The 22,673-nt window shown below is 36.7% G+C and overlaps 2 protein-coding genes across 2 annotated transcripts; one reads left to right on the top strand and one right to left on the bottom strand.

The window, feature by feature from the left end:
- The first annotated feature begins 15,828 nt into the window (after nt 1–15,828).
- On the top strand, nt 15,829–16,788 carry LOC127207082 (olfactory receptor 1038). Its single transcript, XM_051166396.1, has one exon. The coding sequence runs from the start codon at nt 15,829–15,831 to the stop codon at nt 16,786–16,788; it is 960 nt and encodes a 319-aa protein (XP_051022353.1).
- Nucleotides 16,789–21,475: 4,687 nt separating this feature from the next.
- Nucleotides 21,476–22,414, bottom strand: LOC127207083 (olfactory receptor 5AL1-like). The gene has a single exon (XM_051166397.1). It carries the CDS (start codon nt 22,412–22,414, stop codon nt 21,476–21,478), a length of 939 nt encoding a protein of 312 aa, XP_051022354.1.
- Nucleotides 22,415–22,673: the final 259 nt, after the last annotated feature.

The following is a 22,673-nucleotide window of genomic DNA, read 5'->3' as shown; positions in this document are numbered from 1 at the left end:
TGTGAGAGTTTATGATTATCAAAAAAATATGAGAAATTCAGTGCACCTGGAAAATTGTCACAATTCCTGAGAAAGAACCATAGTACATCAGACAAAGTGAGGCTAGCAAATAGAATCTTAAACGCATTCTTATCACTGGCTCAGTGGATGACACAGAGAGTACAAACCTGATGAGAAGCATGTTGTAGCTAAAATACCACTGGAAGGAGTTTTGTGAAGGGCAATTCCTGCTAGAAACATCTGCCACAGCAGGGTGAAATAGTAGACAAAGTACCTTGAGTTCCCTTCCTTGCGTCATCTGGTCTAATAAGAGTTCTCAGTGGCCACCCCTATTGTAGCTTGGCTATCGGCATTCCTGGCAGATGCAGTCTATGGAGGTCAGGAGTTGTACTATAGAAATCAAGGAAGAAAAATAAGTTCTGATCATGATTTTTTTTGAGTTAAAGTTTAGGCTTTTCAAGTTTGTTGACATGGAACCTCAAGAAGGTTCTAGGATTATCTAAGTTTCAGTTTTCACTTTTGAAAATGGAAATAAATAAGAATACATAAATAAGATCATTATAAAGACTAAATTCTGTATTTCCAAGATATCCTGAAATGCTGCCTGGCACAATCTGACAACATAGTAAAGTATTTACAAATATTGTCCCTATTAATTACATAATGTTCTTTTATTTCATAATAAATAGTTGTTGAGGAAAAGCAGAGGTAATTGATTCAGTTTAAAGAAGCAATGCTCCTTCAACTGTCTACAACAGAATGCAAGCCAGTGGTTATGCCATTTATAATTAAATAACTAAATCATGAACTAGACAAAGCATGATACAAATAATGAATCATGAGATGCTACAAATTATACATGAAAGAGTAAAATACTCATTTTCCTTCTTTGTGTTATAAATTTTGCATACACTTTTAATATTTTTATAGAGTGAAATATTTAATTAAAGGTAGATAAGCAAATGTTGCTATATTTATCTGATTTCTATTGAAAATAGTTTCAATACCACACACCCAAATCCACATACTTCCATCATCTCTTTTAATAGAAAAAGAACAGATATCTGAGAAAAATTAATCATAAAAACAAACAAACAAACTTAAACAGGATGAAATCAACAAACTAACAGACAAACAAAGATTCAGAGGAAAAGCACAAGAAACATTATAGGCATGGAGAGACCTATTGACAAACACAGAAATCCTCAAAACTCAAAATCTTAAATCATAGTATATATGAAAAAACATTTACAGTAAAAATGGAAAACTGCTTTAAAAACCATTATAAGAATAAAAACCTCCAAAAATTACATTGAGTTCCTTTTGCTTTGGTTATCTATGACAAGGCATAGGCCTAGCCTTAAGACTGGTTTGGATACTCATTAGACTTGCTTGTGTAAATTTATGTTTTCTTTTTTCTCATATACATTTATTTCATTATACATGCATAAAACAAACTACATACAGCAGGGAGAACCATGTGACAATCATGAATTCTATAAATTTTACATTCATAGTGATTTGGCTATTTGTATTTCTGAAACTTGAAATAAACATCTTTTCTATTTTGTTGGGTCTAAATTTCTGAATGAAATTCAATATCTATCCTATCTCATCTCTATTAACCTAACCCCTTTATATTGGTCTAAATTGATCTTATCCTCTAACCAACTAAACTTGATTGTAAAACTAAACCATCCATTCTTCAACACCCCTGAGAGACTTGAGAAGGAATAAGACTTAAATTCCTGAGTGAACCAGCAGTGCAGGTAAACAGCTTCCAAAATGAACAAAATGACTGAGACGATTTACTGCCTGAACAGTCACCCAACATTCTCTATAATGTTGGAGCATCATCTTCGCCTTCTGGCCCAATATCTCTGCCAGACTTATTCTCAAGGGAGGAACTACTGAGGCCTTGCTTACCCTGTCTTGGCAGTCTACTCTGCCTGCATCTATGCTTCCCATTTTTAGGCAGAATACTGTTTGTGGCAGGAACGAGGATATTTTGCCCAGTGGCTGATTTGCCACATTTGAAGCTATCTCCATAAGGAGGTTCTTTAATGCTCATCATCTTCTTTAAGGTTTCATTTGCAAGTGGTTATCAATGTGAGATAGCTTCTGGGATAGGGGATGAAAGCTTGTGTCTACTTTGCCGCTAGTGCTGGGACCCCATGCCTCTAGTGCTGAATATGCATATGTTATCTGAGTCTCTGTGAGTTCATATATGAATTGGTCCAGTTGTCCTTAGAATGCCTTGTTTCCATGGTATTCTTCATGCCTCTACGTCTTAGATTCTAGAGAGAATTCCACCCCCACAAGGTTTCCTGAGCTGTGAGAGGAGAGATTTGTTGGAGAAATCTAATTTAGAATGTAGTGTTATGAGGTCTTTCACTATCTGCACATTGCAGAGCTCTAAAGGAAGCTTCTCTGGTGACGGCTGAGTGAGACACTTATTTATGAGTATGCCATTAGGAGTCATCTTCTTGCTATGTTCCTTGATCAGAAAGGTAGCATTTGCTTGCCCCCTGTGGTCCCTGGACAATCTAGTCTCAAGTCCTTGGATGCCCAGGTAGTGTCAAGGAAAGATTTTACCTTGTGGAGTACATCTTTAATCTAATAACATGGTTTGGTCATTATCGCAAGCTTTCTGCCTCTATTGCAGTAATGCATCTTACACACAGTTTACCAGTGTAGAGCAAAGGATGTGTAGCTGGGTGTGTGATTACCTTTCGTCTTTGCTAAGACACAGAGGAACTTCCAGTATCATTAACAATAGTAAATAGGGGTGAAGGCCTTACCGTCAGTTTTGGAGAACAGCCAATGACCTTGGCAGTGGCCCGGCTTGCTTGAGGATTTCCATGAAGCCTCTTTTGCCAAGAACTTGATTATAGATGCAACACAGTCCTGGTACTGAAAGCTTCATTTGGTGAAGAGAGATCTTTAGTTGGAGCACCATCTGTCCCATTGTTTGTCGATTTCATTTAATCACATTATATATACATGTATTTGAAGGAAGCGTGACACTGTGTAGGTAGGCTTTCAGGGCTCCTAAGCTCAGGCTACACTGAGCGCGAAATCAGATTTTCCCTCTGGGTGTCTTCAAATCAAGATGTAGAACTCTTGCCTCCTCCAGCACCAAGTCTCCCTGCCCAGTGCCATGCTTCCCACCATGATGATAATGGACTGGACCACTGCTGAAATTGTAAACCAACCCCAATTAAACTCTGCTGTCTGCTTTCAATCAGTGATCAATTTGCTTTAACTGGGCTGATTTGCCTGAGGTCAGTGGATGAGGAGGAGTTCAGTCCTGATTTGACTTGATGTGCTGGATTGGTGGGGTGGGCTAGGGGAGGGCTTCCCTTTTATGAGTGCAAGGGAAGAGAAGATAGGGGAAGATTTTGGGAGGGAGGAACCAGGAGGAGAAGAGAGAGGGAGTTAAGATCAGGATGTAAAGTAAATATATAAATTAAGAATAAATTTAAAAAGGAATAAAACAGAGAACAATGATAAAACAAAACAAAAACAAGTAAGAAGAGTTGCCTTGGTCATGCTGTCTCTTCACATCAGTTAAAACCCTATGTAAAATGGCCACATGCTGGTGAGGCTGTGGAGAAAGAGGAACACTCCTTCATTGCTGGTGGGAATGTAGACTAGTGCAGCCACTTTGGAAATCTGTCTAGCACTATCTCAGAAAACTGGGAATAGGGCTTCCTCAAGACCCAGCCAATACCACTCCTTGGAATATTCCCAGAAGATGCTCCAGCATACAACAAGGGTATATGCTCAACCATGTTCATAGCGGCCTTATTCATAGTAGCCATAACTTGGAAACAGCCTAAGTGTCCTTCAGTAGAAAAATGGATTAGGAAACTGTAGTACATTTACACTATGGAATACTACTCAGCTATTAAAAACAAGAAATTTCCAAAATTTGTGGACAAATGGATTGAACTAGAAATGATCATAATGAGTGAGCTAACCCAGAAGCAGAGAGACTCAAATGGTATATACTCACTTATAACTGGACACTAGCCCAAGGCATATGTCTCATGAAAGTCTTCACTTACCAGAAAAGTGGGATAGAGGTGAGGACATCCATCATATTAGGACTCTAGATGAGAGAAATATAGGAGATAAGAAAATAGATAGATCCAGAGCGTCCTAGAAACCAACATGAAGAACACTATGATGGAGGGATCTGGGCCCAGGGGTTCTGCTCGATCTTTGGCACCAACCAAGGACAAAACATGCAGTCATCATCAAACCCCTACCCAGACCTAGCCAAGGAACAGAATATTCTCCACAGTTAAGTGGAGACTGGGGACTGACTTTCACACAAACTCTGGTGTCCCATATTTGGCCATGTCCCCTTGATGGGAAGGCCTGATGGCACTTGGAAGAAGGATAGCAGACTACCAAGAAGAGACTTGATACCGTAGCATCATATTCAGGGGGAGGAGGTCCTCCTCAGTCACAGTCATAGGGAAGGGGAATGGGGTGAAAGCGGGAGGGAGGGAGGAATGGGAGGATGCATGGGATGGGATAGCAAATGAGATGTAATATGAATTATTTCATTTTTCAATTAAAAAACCCTATGTAAGGCACCTTCTTTCCATAACTACCTATACTGCTTCACCTTCTTCCTAAGGAGGGTCTTCCCACTTCCTAGTCCCTTATTCTGTGATTCTATAGGTTGTAGCTTATCTACGTACAAATACATACCACATAGGTATGTCTGGGTTTAGGATGCAGTTCTCACAATAATTATTTAACAGCTCCATTTATTTACCTGCAAACATAATTTTTCACAACTGAGAAATATTCAATAGTGTAAATATGCCATATTTTCATCATCTATTTATCCAATGATGTACATTTAGGCTGTTTCTGATTTGTGGCTACTATGAATAGGGCATAAGAGAACATGGATGAGCAAGTGTTTCTGTAGTAGGACAACATGTCGTTTGGTATTTGGCATAATGAGAGAACATTGACCTTTGATAAATACAGCACATGCACTGATTCCAACCTAATGACTTATGAATAATTGTTAAAGATTGATGACAACATACTTACACTGCATCCTGTATTTTTGACTTGTATGGAAAATAATGTAACCATGTGTGAACACCCCCATTTTAAAATATGTATATAAACCTGGCTTGCTTGTCTCCAAAATTTAAACTTCTTTAAACTTCTCCTAAGTTGGTCTGTTTGTCACTTGCCTACCTTCTGCCCACTAAAGCTTCAAGAACTCCGACCCCAAGGACCTATACCCAACTGAGACGGTCCGTGGCACCTTGTATCTCTATTCTCTACTGTAATTTTATCACAAAGGTGTGTATGATTTTGTCAAAGACTTATTTTGCATTTGGTGGGATAACTGTATGGTTTTTGACTTTCAGTCTGTTTATGTGGTGGATTACACTTATTGATTTATATGTGTTGAATCATCCCTTTTGAATGTGTTTGGTTTTTTTCTTCTTCTTCTTGTTCTAGAGATTTTCTCTAACCTCACAAAAGAAACTCTATCTAATTGGTATTGGAAAATGACTATGGGAATAGAAGGAAAGGCTGGCAGTATGAATATTTACACTGTAATTCAGCCAATGCTGATAAGTAAGGAAGGCAAAGAACCAATGACATAGGCTCATTTGGCTAAAATACTAGGCTAAAGAGCATTGCTGCTCACCAGAGAAAGCACACAGGAGCACGTTTAGAACCAAGATGCTAGGAAAGTAGCCTTGAGTATTTGGCATTAGTTATCTTGGGCAGGCTTCAAGGTCAACACTGAGTATTTAGATGTAACACTGAAAGAAGATGTCTGGGATAGATGTATATGCACATATGGATTTTATTTATAATATACTCCATATAGTAATAACAGTTATGAAACAATCTGGAAATCCATATGTAAATGTTCATTCAAAATGTTTAGCATATTTCTTTTTGGCAATCTTGAAGAAACTATTACCTATCCTATCTAGATGAGTTTAAAGGGTTACACCTAGACCATTTTCTTGTATTTTACAACTTAAAAACATTTTTCTAGTTTGAGCAGGACCCCTGGGCTTAAACTATGGCACCAACCAAGGACAATATGTGTAGTAAAATTCTAACCCCTACCCAGATCTATCCAATGGACAGGACATCATCCACAATTGAGTGGAGAGTGGGGTCTGACTTTCACAGGAACTCTGGTGCCCCATATTAGACCATGTCCCCTGGATGGGGAGGCCTGGTGGCATTCAGAGGAAGGATAGCAGGCTACCAAGAAGAGACTTGATACCCTATGAGCACATACAGGGGGAGCAGGTCCCCCTCAGTCACAGTCATAGGGGAGGGGAGTAAGGGGAAAATGGGAGGGAGGGAGGAATGGGAGGATACAAGGGATGGGATAACCATTGAGATGTAAAATGAATAAATTAATAAAATATATTAAAAAACATTTTTCTAGACCTTAAAACATTTTCTTAAATCCCAAAAAACTTAAGTCTAACTAAAGCCATAACTATCTAGTCTTCAACCCCATCAGACTCTTGAGAAGGAATAAATTATTACTGAAGTAGGAAGTCCAGGCAAGCAGCTTCCAAAAGTAAGAGATGACAGGGAAAGTTGACTTTTGAATTAGTCACCATTCTCTCTATATTATGGTGGTGCATCATCTTAAGCCTTCTTTCCTAGTATATCTCACAGACATAATTGTAAAGCAGGAAATATGAAGGATTTGCTTACCCTGTCATGGCAGAGCTTTGCCGTGAACTCAGCCTTCATCCAAGTCTTGCCCATTTTGGACATCATATTGTCTGTAGAGAGAAAGCAGCATTTTCTCCCATTGGCTACCTTGGTATTAATGAAGCTATCTGCAAAGGGAGATATTATGATGCTCATTATCTTTATTGGCTATGTTGGCAGTGTTTCCAGGGCCTGACATATCTTAAGTCAAAAAGGCCTTAAATCAATAAAACCATCTTCAATTCCATATTTGTAGGTCTCTGAAGTTTTTGAGGACCATCTATTGTTGTATTCACATTTATATTTATGTAGTGTATAATCATATCTATCTAATCTATCAATCATCTATCTATTGGCTATATATAATAAATGTGAATAGACAAATGTTGTCTATTTCTATATATTCAACATAGGGTGTATATAGCTGTGCTAAACAAGGCTAATATCTGACATGACCATGGGTCTGATTGATTTATCATTAACTTGTATAATTTAATTATCGCAAGCAGTCTGTAATAGCAACTTTTAGCAACACTGGAATAAATCTTACATTTGTAAATGAGTTGTATAGGTCCAATAACTCATACCAAAGTAAAACTACACATATATATGTATATCAAAATAACCCTAAATTTGAATCAATATATAAAATTCTATACGAATGTATCAGAAATAAACTTATTATTGTATCAATATACAGAATACTTTAGCAATGATTTAAAAATATTTAAGGATGACAATAGTTCCATAATTGAAGAGTAGATCCAACAACCTATCCTGCTCGTCTACTATGTCTATATATTTTCTATATGATATTCCTATATTTCCCTTTTTTTGTTATGTTGAAGCTTTTATTTTTTTTTTTCACTCTATATCCTGATCCCAGCCCTCTTCTCCTCCCTCCTCCCTGTCCTGGTCTCCCACACTCTTCTCCCTTTCCCCACTACCCTTCTCAGAAAAGGGCACCCCTTCTTTCCCACCTTTTACTGACACTCCCTGCCACATCCAGTCACTTCAGGATCAAGTGCATTCTTCTCCACCGCGGCCAGACAAGGCAGTCCAGCCAGGGGAAAGTGATTCAAAAGCTGAAAATAAAGTCCATGTCAGAGTTGGCACTAGCTCTACTTACCAGAGGACCCCCATGAAGACTAAGCTGCCCATCACTTAGATATTTCTCAGGGGCCTAGGTTCAGGCCATGCATGTTCTTTGGTTGGATCTTCAGTCTCTGTAAATCCCCAACAAGTCACCTCTTTTTGATAAAATCTCCTTTTGGAGATAGCTGCATTAATGGCTAGCTAGCCACTGGGCAGCGAAATGTATTTAACACCAGTTGTGTTACAGTTGTGACACAGGCCTGAAATCTTAGTACTTATGAGGTAGTGCTAGAAAGATCAGGAATTCAAGGTCGGTTTTAACCACATAGAAGTTTGTTTAAGTTTATTTGCTGTCTAGGCTATATTAAACACTATCTCATAAAATAAGAATGAATTTGTTACTTATTGTTATTTAAATTGTGGTTTTCAAAATAAAGGACTATAAAATGAGGAAATGGAGAGAGACAGAGACAGAGACAGAGAGAGAGACAGAGAGAGAGAGACAGAGACAGAGAGAGAGAGAGACAGAGAAAGAGAGAGAGAGAGAGAGAGAGAGAGAGAGAGAGAGAGAGAGAGAGAAAGAGAAAGAGAAAGAGGAGGATAGAAGCTGGGGAGAACGATTGTGTCTCTCCTAAGAGTACTGACTTTGGTTCCCAGGACCTAGAACAGAAGGCTTACCACCCTATGTAGCCCTACCACTCTATTCTGACTTGTATAATTGTGTTTATGCACGTATGTATATATGTGTGTGTGTGTATACACACATATACAATATATCTATCTTTTGATTGGAGGGTGAATCCAATTTTGAGATTAGTGTGATGGGGAAAACAGAGGTTGTGATAATGACATGAAAGACAAAGGATGAGACAGTGCCTAATATTTTTATATTTCAGATGAGATTCAGCCAATAATGCAAAGTATTATTCACTTTGGTTATCAGAGAGCTGAATTGAAAAGAGCAACACATTATAAGGAAGATAAGGCAGTAAGTAAGACTTACAATATATTTGTAGTTTGAGTTATATTTTCAAAAGTCACACATACACACTTAGTATCTATTGTATAATACACTTAATTCAAGATTGAAAATAAAAATTTTATCCTTAGTTAGACTTTCTACTTTTAAATTTTTATTTATAAAAGCAAACACTGTATGGATAAATAGCAGTCTATACTATCATACAAAATGAGTGTATGTAAAGAAAGTACAGCTTTTTTAATAAATTTACATGGAGAAGATACAGAGATACAAATTAGTCAGAAAAAAAAAATAATCCTAGGAGCAAAAATGAACAGAACACTAAGCATATATGGTAACAAAATGTAAACATGTTATACACATACACACACACACACACACACACACACACACATTTATACACACACCACACCTTGGGGGAAGACAACTGCATAAATTAATTCTGAGAAACATCCAAAAACATCGCCAATCATTTTCATAAATAACCAAAAAACCTTGAAACAGATTTAATAACTGTTTCATAATAACCAAGATAAAAGTTAAATGTGGTAGAAATTGTTTTTTGATTTATTACTAAGGTTATCTTCTTAATATTTGTAGGATGGCTACAGTCTTAGTTTTGTATGAATCTCTTTCAAGTTCTATTATAGTAGTTTATGAAACATTTTACAAAAGTTAATTAATTCATTCTTGTAAACATAATCATAAGAAATTTAATGGCTTTACTTAAGTTTAAATTCTGTAAATATGGATTTTGTTCAAAATTTAATTATTGCTTTTTATTTTACAGAGCAAGACTTCACACTGGCAATGAACAAAAAATTAATTTTATTATGTTTTCTTTAGTTTTCTCCCATTTGGTTTAAAGGAAATATTCAATTGCTATGATGGAATAGTGCCCCTTTAGAATTCTAGTTGATAATTCTTAAAAATCAGGATGCAATTTGTACAGTTTCTCTTCCACTGAGGGAAACACAGAAGGAAATTTAATAACTCCAGGATACCTCAGGGAGGTTGAAATCTGGAGGGACAAAGGAAATAATAAATCACCAAGACAACTTCAGAATGAGCTCACTGGAAGCCAAGCTTATTGCTAAGAAGGTAAGTCAGATGCAGGTCAGGTACAAGACACAACCCATCCTGCTGTATGCACCAATTTCCCATTAGAAACCTTCTTTTTTGGTAAAATGTTGTATCAGATGAAGCCATATTGTGCTCCCTCCATCCGCCCCCTCTGTCTCTCCCCTGCTTCTCTTTCTGTACTATATCCCCATCACAAACATGTTCCTTCAAAGACCTCAAGTTAACCAGGCTATTTCTTAAAATTCATCTTCTATTTTTCCATAATGTTCACAAAACAGAATTAACATTATGTGATGTATAGAGCAGAGATTTGTGATCAGGCAAGATGTCTGAAATAATCTTATGAGCGTCATAGCTTTCCATTTAAGTGCTGGTACCATATTACTTTTAATCTTTGGCCTTTCTATTAGCAGTTGAAATATGAAATAATTTCTCTTAATTTTTGGTCTTATTAAGGAAAAAAATTGAGGTTAGACTCAGAGAGGTGTCTTTTGTCCTTTATCTTCCTTTCTTAGTTATGGAGATAAGGGTTGAAAAAAAAGAAGGAGTGATATAGAAATATATAGGGGAGACAGGACAAAAAGTAGATCATTGAACCTACTCCTCAACTTAAGGCCTTAACTTCTGCTCACCAACAAGGTTATTTTTAATTCATTGGTATAGAATTTTGTTGATGCAAAATAAGTTTAATTTTGATACATTGATACAGAATTCAAAATCAAGATTATTCTTCATACACATTAAGTATATTTCTAGTATAATATGAGGTTCTATACCCATACAACTTAATTATAATACAAAATTTCCTTCCAACACTTTGAAATTGCTATTGCAATTCCAGTTTTAAGTAATACAAGTGAATTGTTAGTTGATCAATTCATGTCAATTATAAGTCCATTTTCATTACAAGAATACATACCCTAGGTTTAACAGATAGATATGATCCTATAGATAGATAAGGTAAAAGTGTTAGATAAGGTCTTCAAAACCCTCAGAGGAGACATACAGAATATGGCATAGAAAGGTGTCTTTATGGTTTTGAGGATCTTTTGAGAATAAGACAGGCCAGCTCCTGGCAACACTCAGCCTACCTAAAAGAAGATGGTGAGTATCAAAGAGTCTCCTTACAGAGATAGCTTTAAATCTGGCAAGCCAGCCACTGGGCAACAAGTCCTCATTTCAGTGACAGAAAAAATTCTGCCTAAAAGTGAGCAAGCTTCAATGCAGGCAGAATCAGCAACCAAACTCTGCCAAGAGAGGGTAAGCAAGTCCTTCCTCAATAGTTCCCGCCTCACAAATATGTTGTCAGATATAATGGGCCAGAAGGCTAAAGACGATGCTCCAACATGATAGAGAGTTTTGGGGTGACTGTCTAGGTAGCAAACTGTATCAATCATTTTCTCATTTGGGAAGCTGCTAACTTGCATTTCCTGCTTACTCAGATAGTTAATTTTGGTCCTTCTTAAGTCTCTGATGGGGTTGAAGGCCAGATAGTTTAGTTTTACTATTAAGCTTAGTTTTTTAGGGGTTAAAATGATTTTAGGTCTAGATAGATGTTTTTAGGATGATAGAGATTAGATATAATAGATATTGGTTTGCATTCAGACCTGTAGGCTCACCAAGATCAGAAAGAGGTTCTCTCCAAGGCTGCCAAACTCAAATAGTCCAAACACTGTGAATGTAACATTTGTACAATTCTTGATTGTTTCGTGGTGCTTCATGCCATATGTAGTTTATTGTATATATATGTGTAATAATACAAATGTATATGTAAAAGTAAAAAAGGAAATTAAAAAAAGAAAGAAAACATCGATCTTGTTATCTACCTGCTTTGGCCTCAGAGTCCTGTAATTAAAGGCATATTACCACCACATCTGAACATTTTTAGTCCTCAAACAAAGACTGATTCAAGTCATAAGTTTTGAGATCTAAAGTGAAATAATCAATTGAACTACCGTTTACTTCTATAGTGCCTGTTAGAGTGTGTTTGGTTCCTAAGAAGGCTACAGAGAAATAAGTTTCAACCAAGGGCTTTCCAATATGTTTTTATGGCAGTCTATACGATGTGTACATCTTTGGCTAATGTGTACATCTAGTGAGAGTTGAGTGAGAGACTGAGGTTGAGCTTCTGTGCTACACAGTGTCCATAAGTTGTAGCTCAGTTGCTAAGGTCTGGTGAGGAGAAAAGGCTGAAAGAGCACTGAAAGATGTCAGTGTGGACAGTCCTAGAAAATGCCAACAAAGACGCAGGAGTACCTGTAATACTAAGTAGCAAATAGAACAAAAAGTGTTTGCCTGAGTAATTACTTTCACTCCTTTTTAAATTAGTAACTAACTTTTCTGTGCAAAACATTACAGTTAAATCAGTTTCCAAAGTTTGTAAAAATCCAAGAAAGTGAAATCATTCAACAATTGGTTTAAAGGAATATTTAATTTCTACAGAAAGTATATTTCAAAAATTAATGGGCTAATAGAATCTGTAAAGACCTGAAGAAGATAAAGTAAAGTAAGTAGTCAATATTGAAAAATAAGTTATAGTTGATCATGTGTTTGTTGTGAATGGTGGACTAGTTATAGAAACAAATGATATTTTCCTCAGGTAAAACAGTTTACTAAACATTGAAAATTTCTGTTAATAATATCTGCTGAAAAAGTACTTTTCATGTGTTGTAGAAATTTGCATATACATACATATAAGAGAAAGAAAATGAAATAGAGAATTCTTAGAATTAAAATTGTCTTAATATAAAATTATTAAAATAATCTCACTTTTTAATCTTATGAATGATTAAAGTCAAAGTTGACTTATGTTTGAAGTTTATCTTATTAATGAAATTCATATTCCAGATATCTTGATTAAAAGAGTTAGCTAAATGTTCCAGTTTTTAGAGAAAATGTTTATATACCTTGGGATCTGGCAAATGGCTCAGAAGCAGAAAGGTGCTTGTCAACAAGCTTGGCTGCCTGAGTTCAACCCTCAAGTCCCAAAAAGCATGAGGAGCGAGGAGATTCTTGCTATTTGTTCTGTCATCCCTGAGTCATGTGCTTCATCCAACACACGCCTGAACACACACACATGAACACAAATGGAAATAGAAAGACAGACAGACAGTCATATAGATGGATATATATCTACAGGTAAACAGATAAAGTGTAAAATGTCTACTTTGGAACAAAAATAAGTTTGTAAATGAGAATGTTGGAGAATAGATGCATCCCCAACCCACAGAATGTTGAAGCGTGTGATTCATGAGTTTGTTGCCAACTTGAGCTGAAAAACAAGTTTTAGGCAAAAGAAACAATAAAAAAAATATGTTGTAATAGATGAGGGGTGGATGAGAGAAATAAATTGTGTGTGAAAGCAGAGAAAGGTAGATTTTAAAAATGGAAGGCAGTTGAGAACCATGGATACTGATACATCTCATGGTGAATCTACCTCAGAAAGAAAACAAGGAAATGGAAGTCATTTGTGTCTTAAAGGTGTCCTTATACATATGGCATTTATCATATCTGTGACTATACTAGCCTGGTAGCCACTGGCCTGATCAAGACACAAATGATCACAACATACCTTAGATGACAATGAATAAACCTGAAAACATGGCTTAGTTTTGCTTTGCAGTCCAGCTAGTGAAAGTGCTCTACAGGCTATGGGTTGCAACCATAACTCAATGTACTTTATGAAACATTCTGTGGATTTTAAAGATGCTGATCTCTGGATACCACCTCCAAGACCATTGATTCCTACCAGATTGCTCTGGGCTCTTAAAAAGAAAACAGATAATTCTAATGTGGAGGAAAGTCTAAAGAAAACTTGATGTAAGAAAGTTGCAATGAAACATGAAATCTCACTCATTTTTCACAAAATCTGTAGTGAAATATGTCAGTGGAGTATATGGGTCTCTTCTAAAAACTGACAGAGATGTGGACACGCTGGGAGAAACAGCCAGTCATGAAGGTTGCACTTGTTCAGAACAAACTAAGGAATGAATCGGAAACAACAAGGGAGCTGGTTTTTAAAAATATAAAAATTGATTTAGATATATAGAGTAGCAAATTAGACACTATAAAAAACATGGATTTATGTGTTAATGTTGTCTGTTTTCTCAGAATTGCATCTGAAAAAACAGTCTGTGCAGCACGTGCTGGCTAGAAGCTTTGATTCCACCATACCAACTCTGTATTATCTCCTCTATGTGACCACTAATATTACCTGCTTTAGTTTTCTTTTCTTTTTCTACTCTAAATCAGGGAGAATAGACAGCAGTCGGCCTAGGAAAATGAAGAAAATCACATAAATTCACTTACGTAAGGTGCTATGTGGAATATAAGATAGATACAGTAGTTAATTGCAATAGAAAAAAATAGATCCAATCAATTAAATTTGACACAGTGTCTTTGTTTCAATGAAATGATCCTCACTGGCTTGTATATAATAATGCTTGTTCCACAATGGGTGGGATCGTTTGGAAAGGATTAGGGAGAATGGTCTTCAGGGAGATGTGTCACTAGGGGTAAGCATTGAGGTTCCTATATCTCAGGCCATTCCCAGTTAACTGTGTCTGCATCATGTTTGTGGATCAGATGTTAACTTTACGTTACTGTTCCAGTGCTGTGCCTGCCTGGCTGGGCCATACTTCCTGCCATGATGGCCATAGACATTCTGGGGCTATTAGCTCCAAATTAAATGCTTTGTTTTGTAAGGTACCTTAATCAGATGCTTTGTCACACGTAGAACAGAAGCTAAGACAACCTAAAGGGATTTGATAAGTGTTATTTCTTGAAGTTTCTTTCTCATTATTCTCAACATACCTCAGAAACACTCAATTAAACTGTAAATATTTTCATGAACCATTGATTACAAGGACTATTTCATTGAAAGATTGTTAAACACACAACCAACATCAAGTGTTTTTAGCTATTTAAACACAATGACACATATTTACAGAGAAACACACATGTACCTATATGTAATTTAGAATAACTTATTTAATGAAATATCTGAACTATATTTATTTGTTAGGAGACATACTTAAAATATGTTGATTTTAAATTTGAATAAAATTGTGATATTTATATTTTTATGTAGAAACAATGTCATTATCACTCTTTCCATTATTTGGGCAACTATGAGTCTCTGCAAACTACTAGCCACTATAGTAACAACTTCTTGTAGGTTATGCATGCAACAGAGGCTTATTTCATAAATATGCACACGTGTGCATCAATAATCTGATTCAGTAAGTTATGAGGAAAGTAGATATTAATGTGGGAGACAGATGTTCTGGGAGGACAGGGCAAATCTGAAGCGAGGGAGGTGTGGTAGATATGTGATCAATATTTACTGTACAAATGTGAGAAATTTTTGAAGAATACATTTTTTAAATGGCCAGTATTCACAAATTTCTAATGAAATAACTTTCAGTTTACAGGATAAATTATTTAATCCCTAAATAGAGGGGTATATAAGAAAACGAATAACTATGCAAGATATATTACATGGATAGATTAATATACCAAATTATCTTGATATATCTTCCACATGTGTTATGGTAAAAGTACAGAATTAAAATGAGCAACTATATATTTTTGCTGATTTCCTTTTACATGTTTCAAAAACAGAGTGATGGTAAAAAGGTGAACTTTTATGATGAGTTTCTTCTCATATTTCATGAGATATGATGGTTACTTAACAATTATTTCTATTATTTTTAAAGATAAAAGGGAAAGCATCTATTTAGAAGGCTGTTCTGTGTGAAACCGACTCTTGTCCCTGAAACAAGAAGAAAAACTGTCATTAAAGTGCAGGTGGCATGGTTTAGAGCAGGACCATACTGGCAACCTTTCTTTCCCCAGGACTGACTGGGACACTGAGAAATGTAATTTTTATTCTTTACCTGCAGTAAAATCCATACCATCTTCCAGAATCAATGGCTGAAGTTAATATCTCCTTTGTCACAGAGTTCATCCTCAAAGGGATCACAGACCGGCCAGAACTCCAAGCCCCATGTTTTGTGATGTTTTTGGTAATCTATCTGGTCACAATACTAGGCAACCTTGGGTTGATTGTTATAATCAGGGTTGATTCTCGACTCCACACACCTATGTACTTTTTCCTCAGTCACTTGGCCTTTGTTGACCTCTGCTACTCATCTGTTATCACACCAAAGATGATAGTGAACTTCGTGGTGGAGCAAAACACCATCCCTTTCCATGCTTGTGCAACACAGCTGGGCTGTTTTCTTACCTTCATGATCACAGAGTGTTTCCTTCTGGCCTCTATGGCTTATGACCGCTACGTGGCCATCTGCAGCCCCCTGCATTATTCAACACTTATGTCAAGGAGAGTCTGCATTCAGTTAGTGGCAGTTCCTTATGTGTACAGCTTTCTAGTTGCGCTTTTCCACACAATCATCACCTTTCGCTTGACATACTGTGGGCCTAATGTAATCAACCACTTCTACTGTGATGACCTTCCTCTCTTAGCTCTGTCCTGCTCAGACACACACATTAAGGAAATTCTCATCTTTGCTTTTGCTGGCTTTGACATGATATGCTCCTCTTCTATAGTCCTCACCTCCTACCTCTTTATCATCGCTGCCATTCTGAGAATCCGCTCTACACAGGGTCGACGCAAGGCCATCTCCACCTGTGGCTCCCACATGGTGGCTGTTACTATTTTCTATGGCACGCTCATCTTCATGTACTTACAGCCCAAATCAAACCATTCCCTGGACACGGACAAAATGGCTTCAGTGTTTTACACAGTGGTGATCCCCATGTTGAACCCACTCATATACAGTCTAAGGAACAAGGAGGTGAAAGATGCCTCTAAGAAAGCTTTGGATAAAGGGTATGAAACATTAAAAATATTAAAGTTAAGAAAATAATGACATCATGTTTTATTATATATGAAAAGGAAAATACATCAGACTTGTAATTGTAGTTCTTTCCCAAGCAGTTGAAAATTATTCTGCCACTTTAATAGAGTTAGGTATTTTCTGAAGGATCCAAGTATATCATGGGAAATCTATATGAAAAGTCCATTTTTTCCTGATAAATAAAGTGGTGTCTAAGTATAATGCAAGCACTTGGGAGACAAATTAAAGAAGACTGTAAACTTTAGGCCAGGCTGGGTAGCATAGCAAGAACCTGAATCAATCAAACCAACACATAAAAAAAAAAAAAATCAACAACAAAGATCACTGGTCGAGCCATTACAGTATGCAGAGAGAATCCAGAGCACATATGCTTAAATATGCACTCCACACAGTGAACTCTGGTGCATATTACAATAAAAGGAGAGGTGCGTTTTTTTTTTTAATGTCAGGATTCTGGAAGAGACTGTAAATCTGTTGGAAATATTGGAAATAGTGTGCAATATTTCTCTTGATTTCCAAAATATAGCACACAACTTAAACTTTAGGGAACAGCTAGAACCAAGTCCAGTGGGAGCAAAGTTGTTGCTAAGTGTCAGTTATATGTGTTGTCACATAGAGCTAAAGGTTAATCCATGGTGATTTAGAGTGTTTCCATTTCCTGTGAAGGACAAAACCCACTTAGGTTTTATGCTACTTGCTTGATGCCTAATCAATGATAATATTTATTATAATAAAATAAAGCTACCAGATATATGGAGTTTATTCACAATTTGTTTAACTACATAAATAGCCTTATGAACAGACACATTCAAGTCTATATGAACTGTGCTGTTGTAAAACTGTGGCTGTGAGGAATGAAAGGCACCATACTAATTAGATTCGGCTGATACTAGGTTTTGAACTGTAAGGAGAGCTTCCTTTTTCTGAGCCAGGTTCACATGTGGCCTACGCTGTCCAAGTGCTCATTACATAGCTGAGAACGATAACGAGTTTATGGTCCTCCTACCATCACCTCCTGAACGGTGGTGGGATTACAGGCACTCTAGAGACGGAGCCCAATACTTCAAACATCCTAAGTGAGCCTTCTACAATTCACAATTTTTCTGTAGTGGATATGAGCCTTCAAAATGTTTATAACTAATTTGTAGAACTTTGGTTTTTGTGTTTTGTTTTTGTATCTATTGCTCTTATAGAATTATTGTCCACAGTAATAGTCAAACACTGGGCCAAAATTTTTATAATTATTTAATTTTGTTGCTTTCTTGTTAGTGACTACATATTAATATAAGCCCTGGTTTTCTTGGGAAATGTTCCAAAAGACTTTTTCTACTCAATAGCCATCTTATTAAGCTACTTCCAGGGCAGATGAAACAGCTCCTAAATTTTCTCTGGAATTTTCTTTAATAAAATTAGCTATACTTGACCTGTGGTCCATTAGCCAAAATTTCAAATTATTATTATTCATTTTATCCTGGTGTAAATTTAAATAAATATTTATTTTTTATACCCCTGCCTATGCCACTTGTGATGTTCTTATAGGGAAAGAAAGTATTTATTTTACTACTATTACTATTATTATTATTATTATTATTATATCTGTATGTTAAATGCTCATGTCATGTATGAATATAAGTGCATGTAGCAATTGTGGAGGTGAGATGATAACTTTAAGAAATCAATTATCATGAATAAAAATTATACAGCTTGATTTAAAAACTAAAACTGTGAATTTTTAGGAGGAGCAAGTTTTGCGGACAATATGCTTCATTTTTGAAATATATGGAAGCAAAATTGCTATTTGTATGCTAAAAATTTACAATTACATATAAAATTCAAACATATTTAATCTTTGAGAATATGACTACTTAAATAATAAAAGATATGTTTATGAATAAAGCCTTTCAGGGAATTGATCAGTACCAATTTGTTGTTTTCACTGATATGAAGCATCCCTACTCTGTTTTCATATAACAAATTTTAATTGTTGGTGTGTGTGTGTGTGTGTGTGTGTGTGTGTGTGTGTGTGTGTGTGTGTTTGTGTATGAGCAAAAAGTAGCCTAACTTTAACCATATCCGGACCAGATAATATTTGTGCATATTTATATAAAATGATACACTTTATGTTAGGTTTCCTATGTGTAAATTGTGTTTCTTTTCAGTTCATTGGGTAAATTATATTTACCTGAAAAGAGCAAAGCCCTTCCTGAATGATAGATATTCAATTGTTCTATTTGAACACAAATTGTCCACAGTAATTATCATCATAATAAAAATATTTACTATTTATTGACTCTTTGATATATAAATTAGACTTACTGAAAATATTCAATGTTTATCAATTCACTCAGTTTTTTCTATCAGGCATAACCAGTTATTGATTGAAAAATGCTGGTTTATTTTTATTTTATCTGTGTGGGTGTCTTGCTTGAATGAAGGCCCATCTGGCATTTATGTGTCTGGAATCTGCAGAGAACAGAAGAGGGAGTCAGATTCCCTGAAACAGAATTTGAGGATGGCTGTGAGCTGCCAGGTGAGTGCTAAGGACCGAACCTAGAGTCTCTACAACAGTAATAAGTGCTCTTAATGGCTGAGCCACCTCTATAGCCAGTACATGGGTTGATTATTTACAAGCTTATAGATGTGATGAGTAAAATGTATCCTCCTACTGCCCAGGAGACATTAATTCATTTTTAGATGGTTATCCCACTAAAATGAATAATTCAAAAATATATGGAAATGGACTGTCACTATGTGTGTGCATTTAATTAGAGTAATTTGGGGGTTTTTTTTTAGTTTTTAATTTATTCACTTTACATCTCAATTGTAGCCTCCTCCCTCTTCTCCCAGTCCCACCCTTCTCCTTACCTGTCTCCCCCTTCTCATCCTCAGAAGGAGGAGGCTTCCATCCCTATCATCTGACCCCAGCCCTTCAGTCTCATCTGGACTGCCTGCATCCTCTTCCTCTGTGGCCAGCGAAGGCCTACTAGGAAGAAGTGATCAATGAGTGGGCAGCAGAGTCCACGTCAGAGGCAGTCCCTACTTCCCATGTTATAGGACCCACAAGGAGACAGTGCTGCCCGTCTACTGCCTCTGAATAGTGGGCTTAGCTCGTCATCATGCATGTTCATTGGTTGGAGCATCATTCTCTGCAGGACTCCCACTCCCACCCTGAGGCCTAGATTTGTTGGCTCCATTGTTAACTTGTGGAAGTCCTGTCCCCCAACTCTTCCATAAGACTCCCTGTACTACACCCAAATGTTTGTGTAATAGCCACATAATATAGGACAATCACAGTACAATACACAGACCTAGAGAAGCTAAATAAAAAAAGAAGACCATAGGGAGGATGCTTAATTCCCATTCAGAAGGGCAAATAGAATGACATCAGAAGTGGTTGAAGAGAAGGAACAGGAAGGAAGCCTACCGTAGCGGTCCTCTGAAATGCTCTACCCAGAGGCTGATTGAAACAGATGCTGAGATGCTTAGCCAAACATTGGGCTGGAAGGCAGAGGGCTATTTGTTTTAAATCCAAGGTTTTAACAATGAAGTAAAGCATGTATTCCAACAAATGTGCTTTACAACATATAATACAATCATTTAATCTGTGCATGAATGCTTTCTTGTGATTCTCTTTGCCTTAGTTAAATCTACTAAGAATTTATTTGAGAAAATCCATATGTTTTCTATTATATGTTATATTTTCTGTTTTATTAAGACTCCCTAAATGTACAACTGTACACAGTGATAATGTGAACAGGCATCTCAAACTGTGGCATCTCATGTCGTCTCATTCTGCTTAGCTTAGTCCTGATAACCTAGTTACAGCAATGAAGGAATGAGGGGCAGACACACATGTGGGGAGGATTTGTACTAAGAGCCTTACATTGTCCACTGATATATATATATATATCCATTTTGTTCATTTTAAATGGAAGAATATCATGTCCAGCTACTTCACAGCTAATTGTTGTACACCTTTTTGGAAACAGGCAGAATCAGCCCTTGGTGGGACTACATGATAATTAAACAACAGGCAGAAATGTTTCTAAAACTCTTACTACATTACTACTTCCAGATTATCTACCTGGAAAACTTGAAATAGAAGATGAAAGATATTGATCTATTAACATTGTACAGACCTCAGAAAATAATCTAAATTCATAGACTAATATGCATACATGTAAGATACATAAATATAAATATGAGTAGAAACATGTATATATAATGTATACATGCAATTAGTGGTGAAGATGTGCTTCACTAACATTAGCATCAATTTTGACAGAGATGTGTATAGATAGCTGATAAAGCTTGTGTACATCATGAGCAAGTCTCTAAGCTTCATCATGGGCTACACACACAAATACACATACACACACACACACACACATATACACACACACACACGCTCACAGACACAGAGACAGAGACAGAGGAAGAAAGAGAGACATATGCACATTTACATACATATACACACATACAAAAACATGAGCAAACACACACAAAATTACAAGCATATCAGTATAAATACACACATTTGCATACATACATGCACACATATATACACATATACATGTACCAGTGGCATTCCAATGAGTCATAGAGCTCAGCATGAATAGTAGCTCTATCACTCAGCATTGTTATTTCAAATAAGACAACATTAAATATCATGTGTCTACTGCCAAGTATTTTTGGATCAATGGGTGGTCCAAGGCAATTTATGAGTAATTCTCTTCAGGGCACTTTTCACTTCCTGATTTCTCAAGCTGTAGATCAGTGGGTTTAACATGGGAATCACTACCACATAAAACACAGAAGCAAATTTATCTGTGTTCAGAGAATGGCTTGATTTGGGCTGCAGGTACATAAAAATGATTGTCCCATAAAATATGGTGATTGAGGTCAGGTGGGATGCACAGGTGGAAAAGGCTTTTCTTCTTCCTTCAGCAGAATGAATCCTCAGGATGGCAAAGACAATAAAGACATAAGAAATGAGCACAATCATGAGGGAGCAAAGGGTGTTGAAGCCAGCAATGACTAGCAACATCATCTCTTTGACATGAGTGTCAGAACAGGCCAGAGCAACTAGGGGAACATCATCACAGTAGAAGTGGTTGACAACATTGTCGCAGAACAACAAACGGAAAGTCGCTATTGCCTGTGCAAGCCCCACGGTGAATCCATAAATGTATGTGCTGGTGATCATCTGAAGACAGAGCTTCCTAGGCATGAGGACTGCATAGAGAAGAGGGTTCCAGATGGCCACATACCGATCATAGGCCATGATTGACAGCAAGTACATTTCACAAACTACAAACGTGATGAAAGAGCACACCTGAGTGGCACATGCATAAAATGTAATACTTCCGACTTCTCGAAGAAAATTTATGATTGTGTTTGGAGTAACTGAGGATGTGTAGCAGAAATCAACAAAAGCCAAGTGGCTGAGGAAAAAGTACATGGGTGTGTGAAGCTGAGGGCTGACTTGGATTAACGCAATCATTCCTAGATTACCCATGACTGTAGTTAAGTAGATGACTAGGAACATGGCAAAGAGGATGACCTGAAGCTCTGGGTCATCTGTGAGCCCCACAAGGATGAACTCACACACCATGGAACAGTTATTTTCAGCCATAGACTGTGCAAATGTTTTCTACTAAAGAGCCCTCACAGCACATGTTCCAAGTGATTGTCTTCCTTTGGCTATAACCATGTAGAAGCCAAGAGATAATTCTGTTTCACTGGTCTTATGTTAAACATATTTTGAGGAATATCTTCACATTATGTCAGCTTTTACAGCAGATCGTTTTTCCTGTTTAGAGATGCCAAAGTGTGAATCTGGAAGGATTTTTTATGGGTAGAAATATAATCTTTTATAGTTTTATATAAATATG

This window comes from Acomys russatus, chromosome 24 (assembly GCF_903995435.1).
Source record: "Acomys russatus chromosome 24, mAcoRus1.1, whole genome shotgun sequence".
Lineage (NCBI taxonomy): Eukaryota > Metazoa > Chordata > Mammalia > Rodentia > Muridae > Acomys > Acomys russatus.
This window is presented reverse-complemented; position numbering and strand designations above follow the sequence as displayed.

Excerpts from the sequence above, each read along its gene's own strand:
- LOC127207082 (XM_051166396.1), top strand. The coding sequence starts at position 15,829 with ATGGCTGAAGTTAATATCTCCTTTGTCACAGAGTTCATCCTCAAAGGG.
- LOC127207083 (XM_051166397.1), bottom strand. The coding sequence starts at position 22,414 with ATGGCTGAAAATAACTGTTCCATGGTGTGTGAGTTCATCCTTGTGGGG.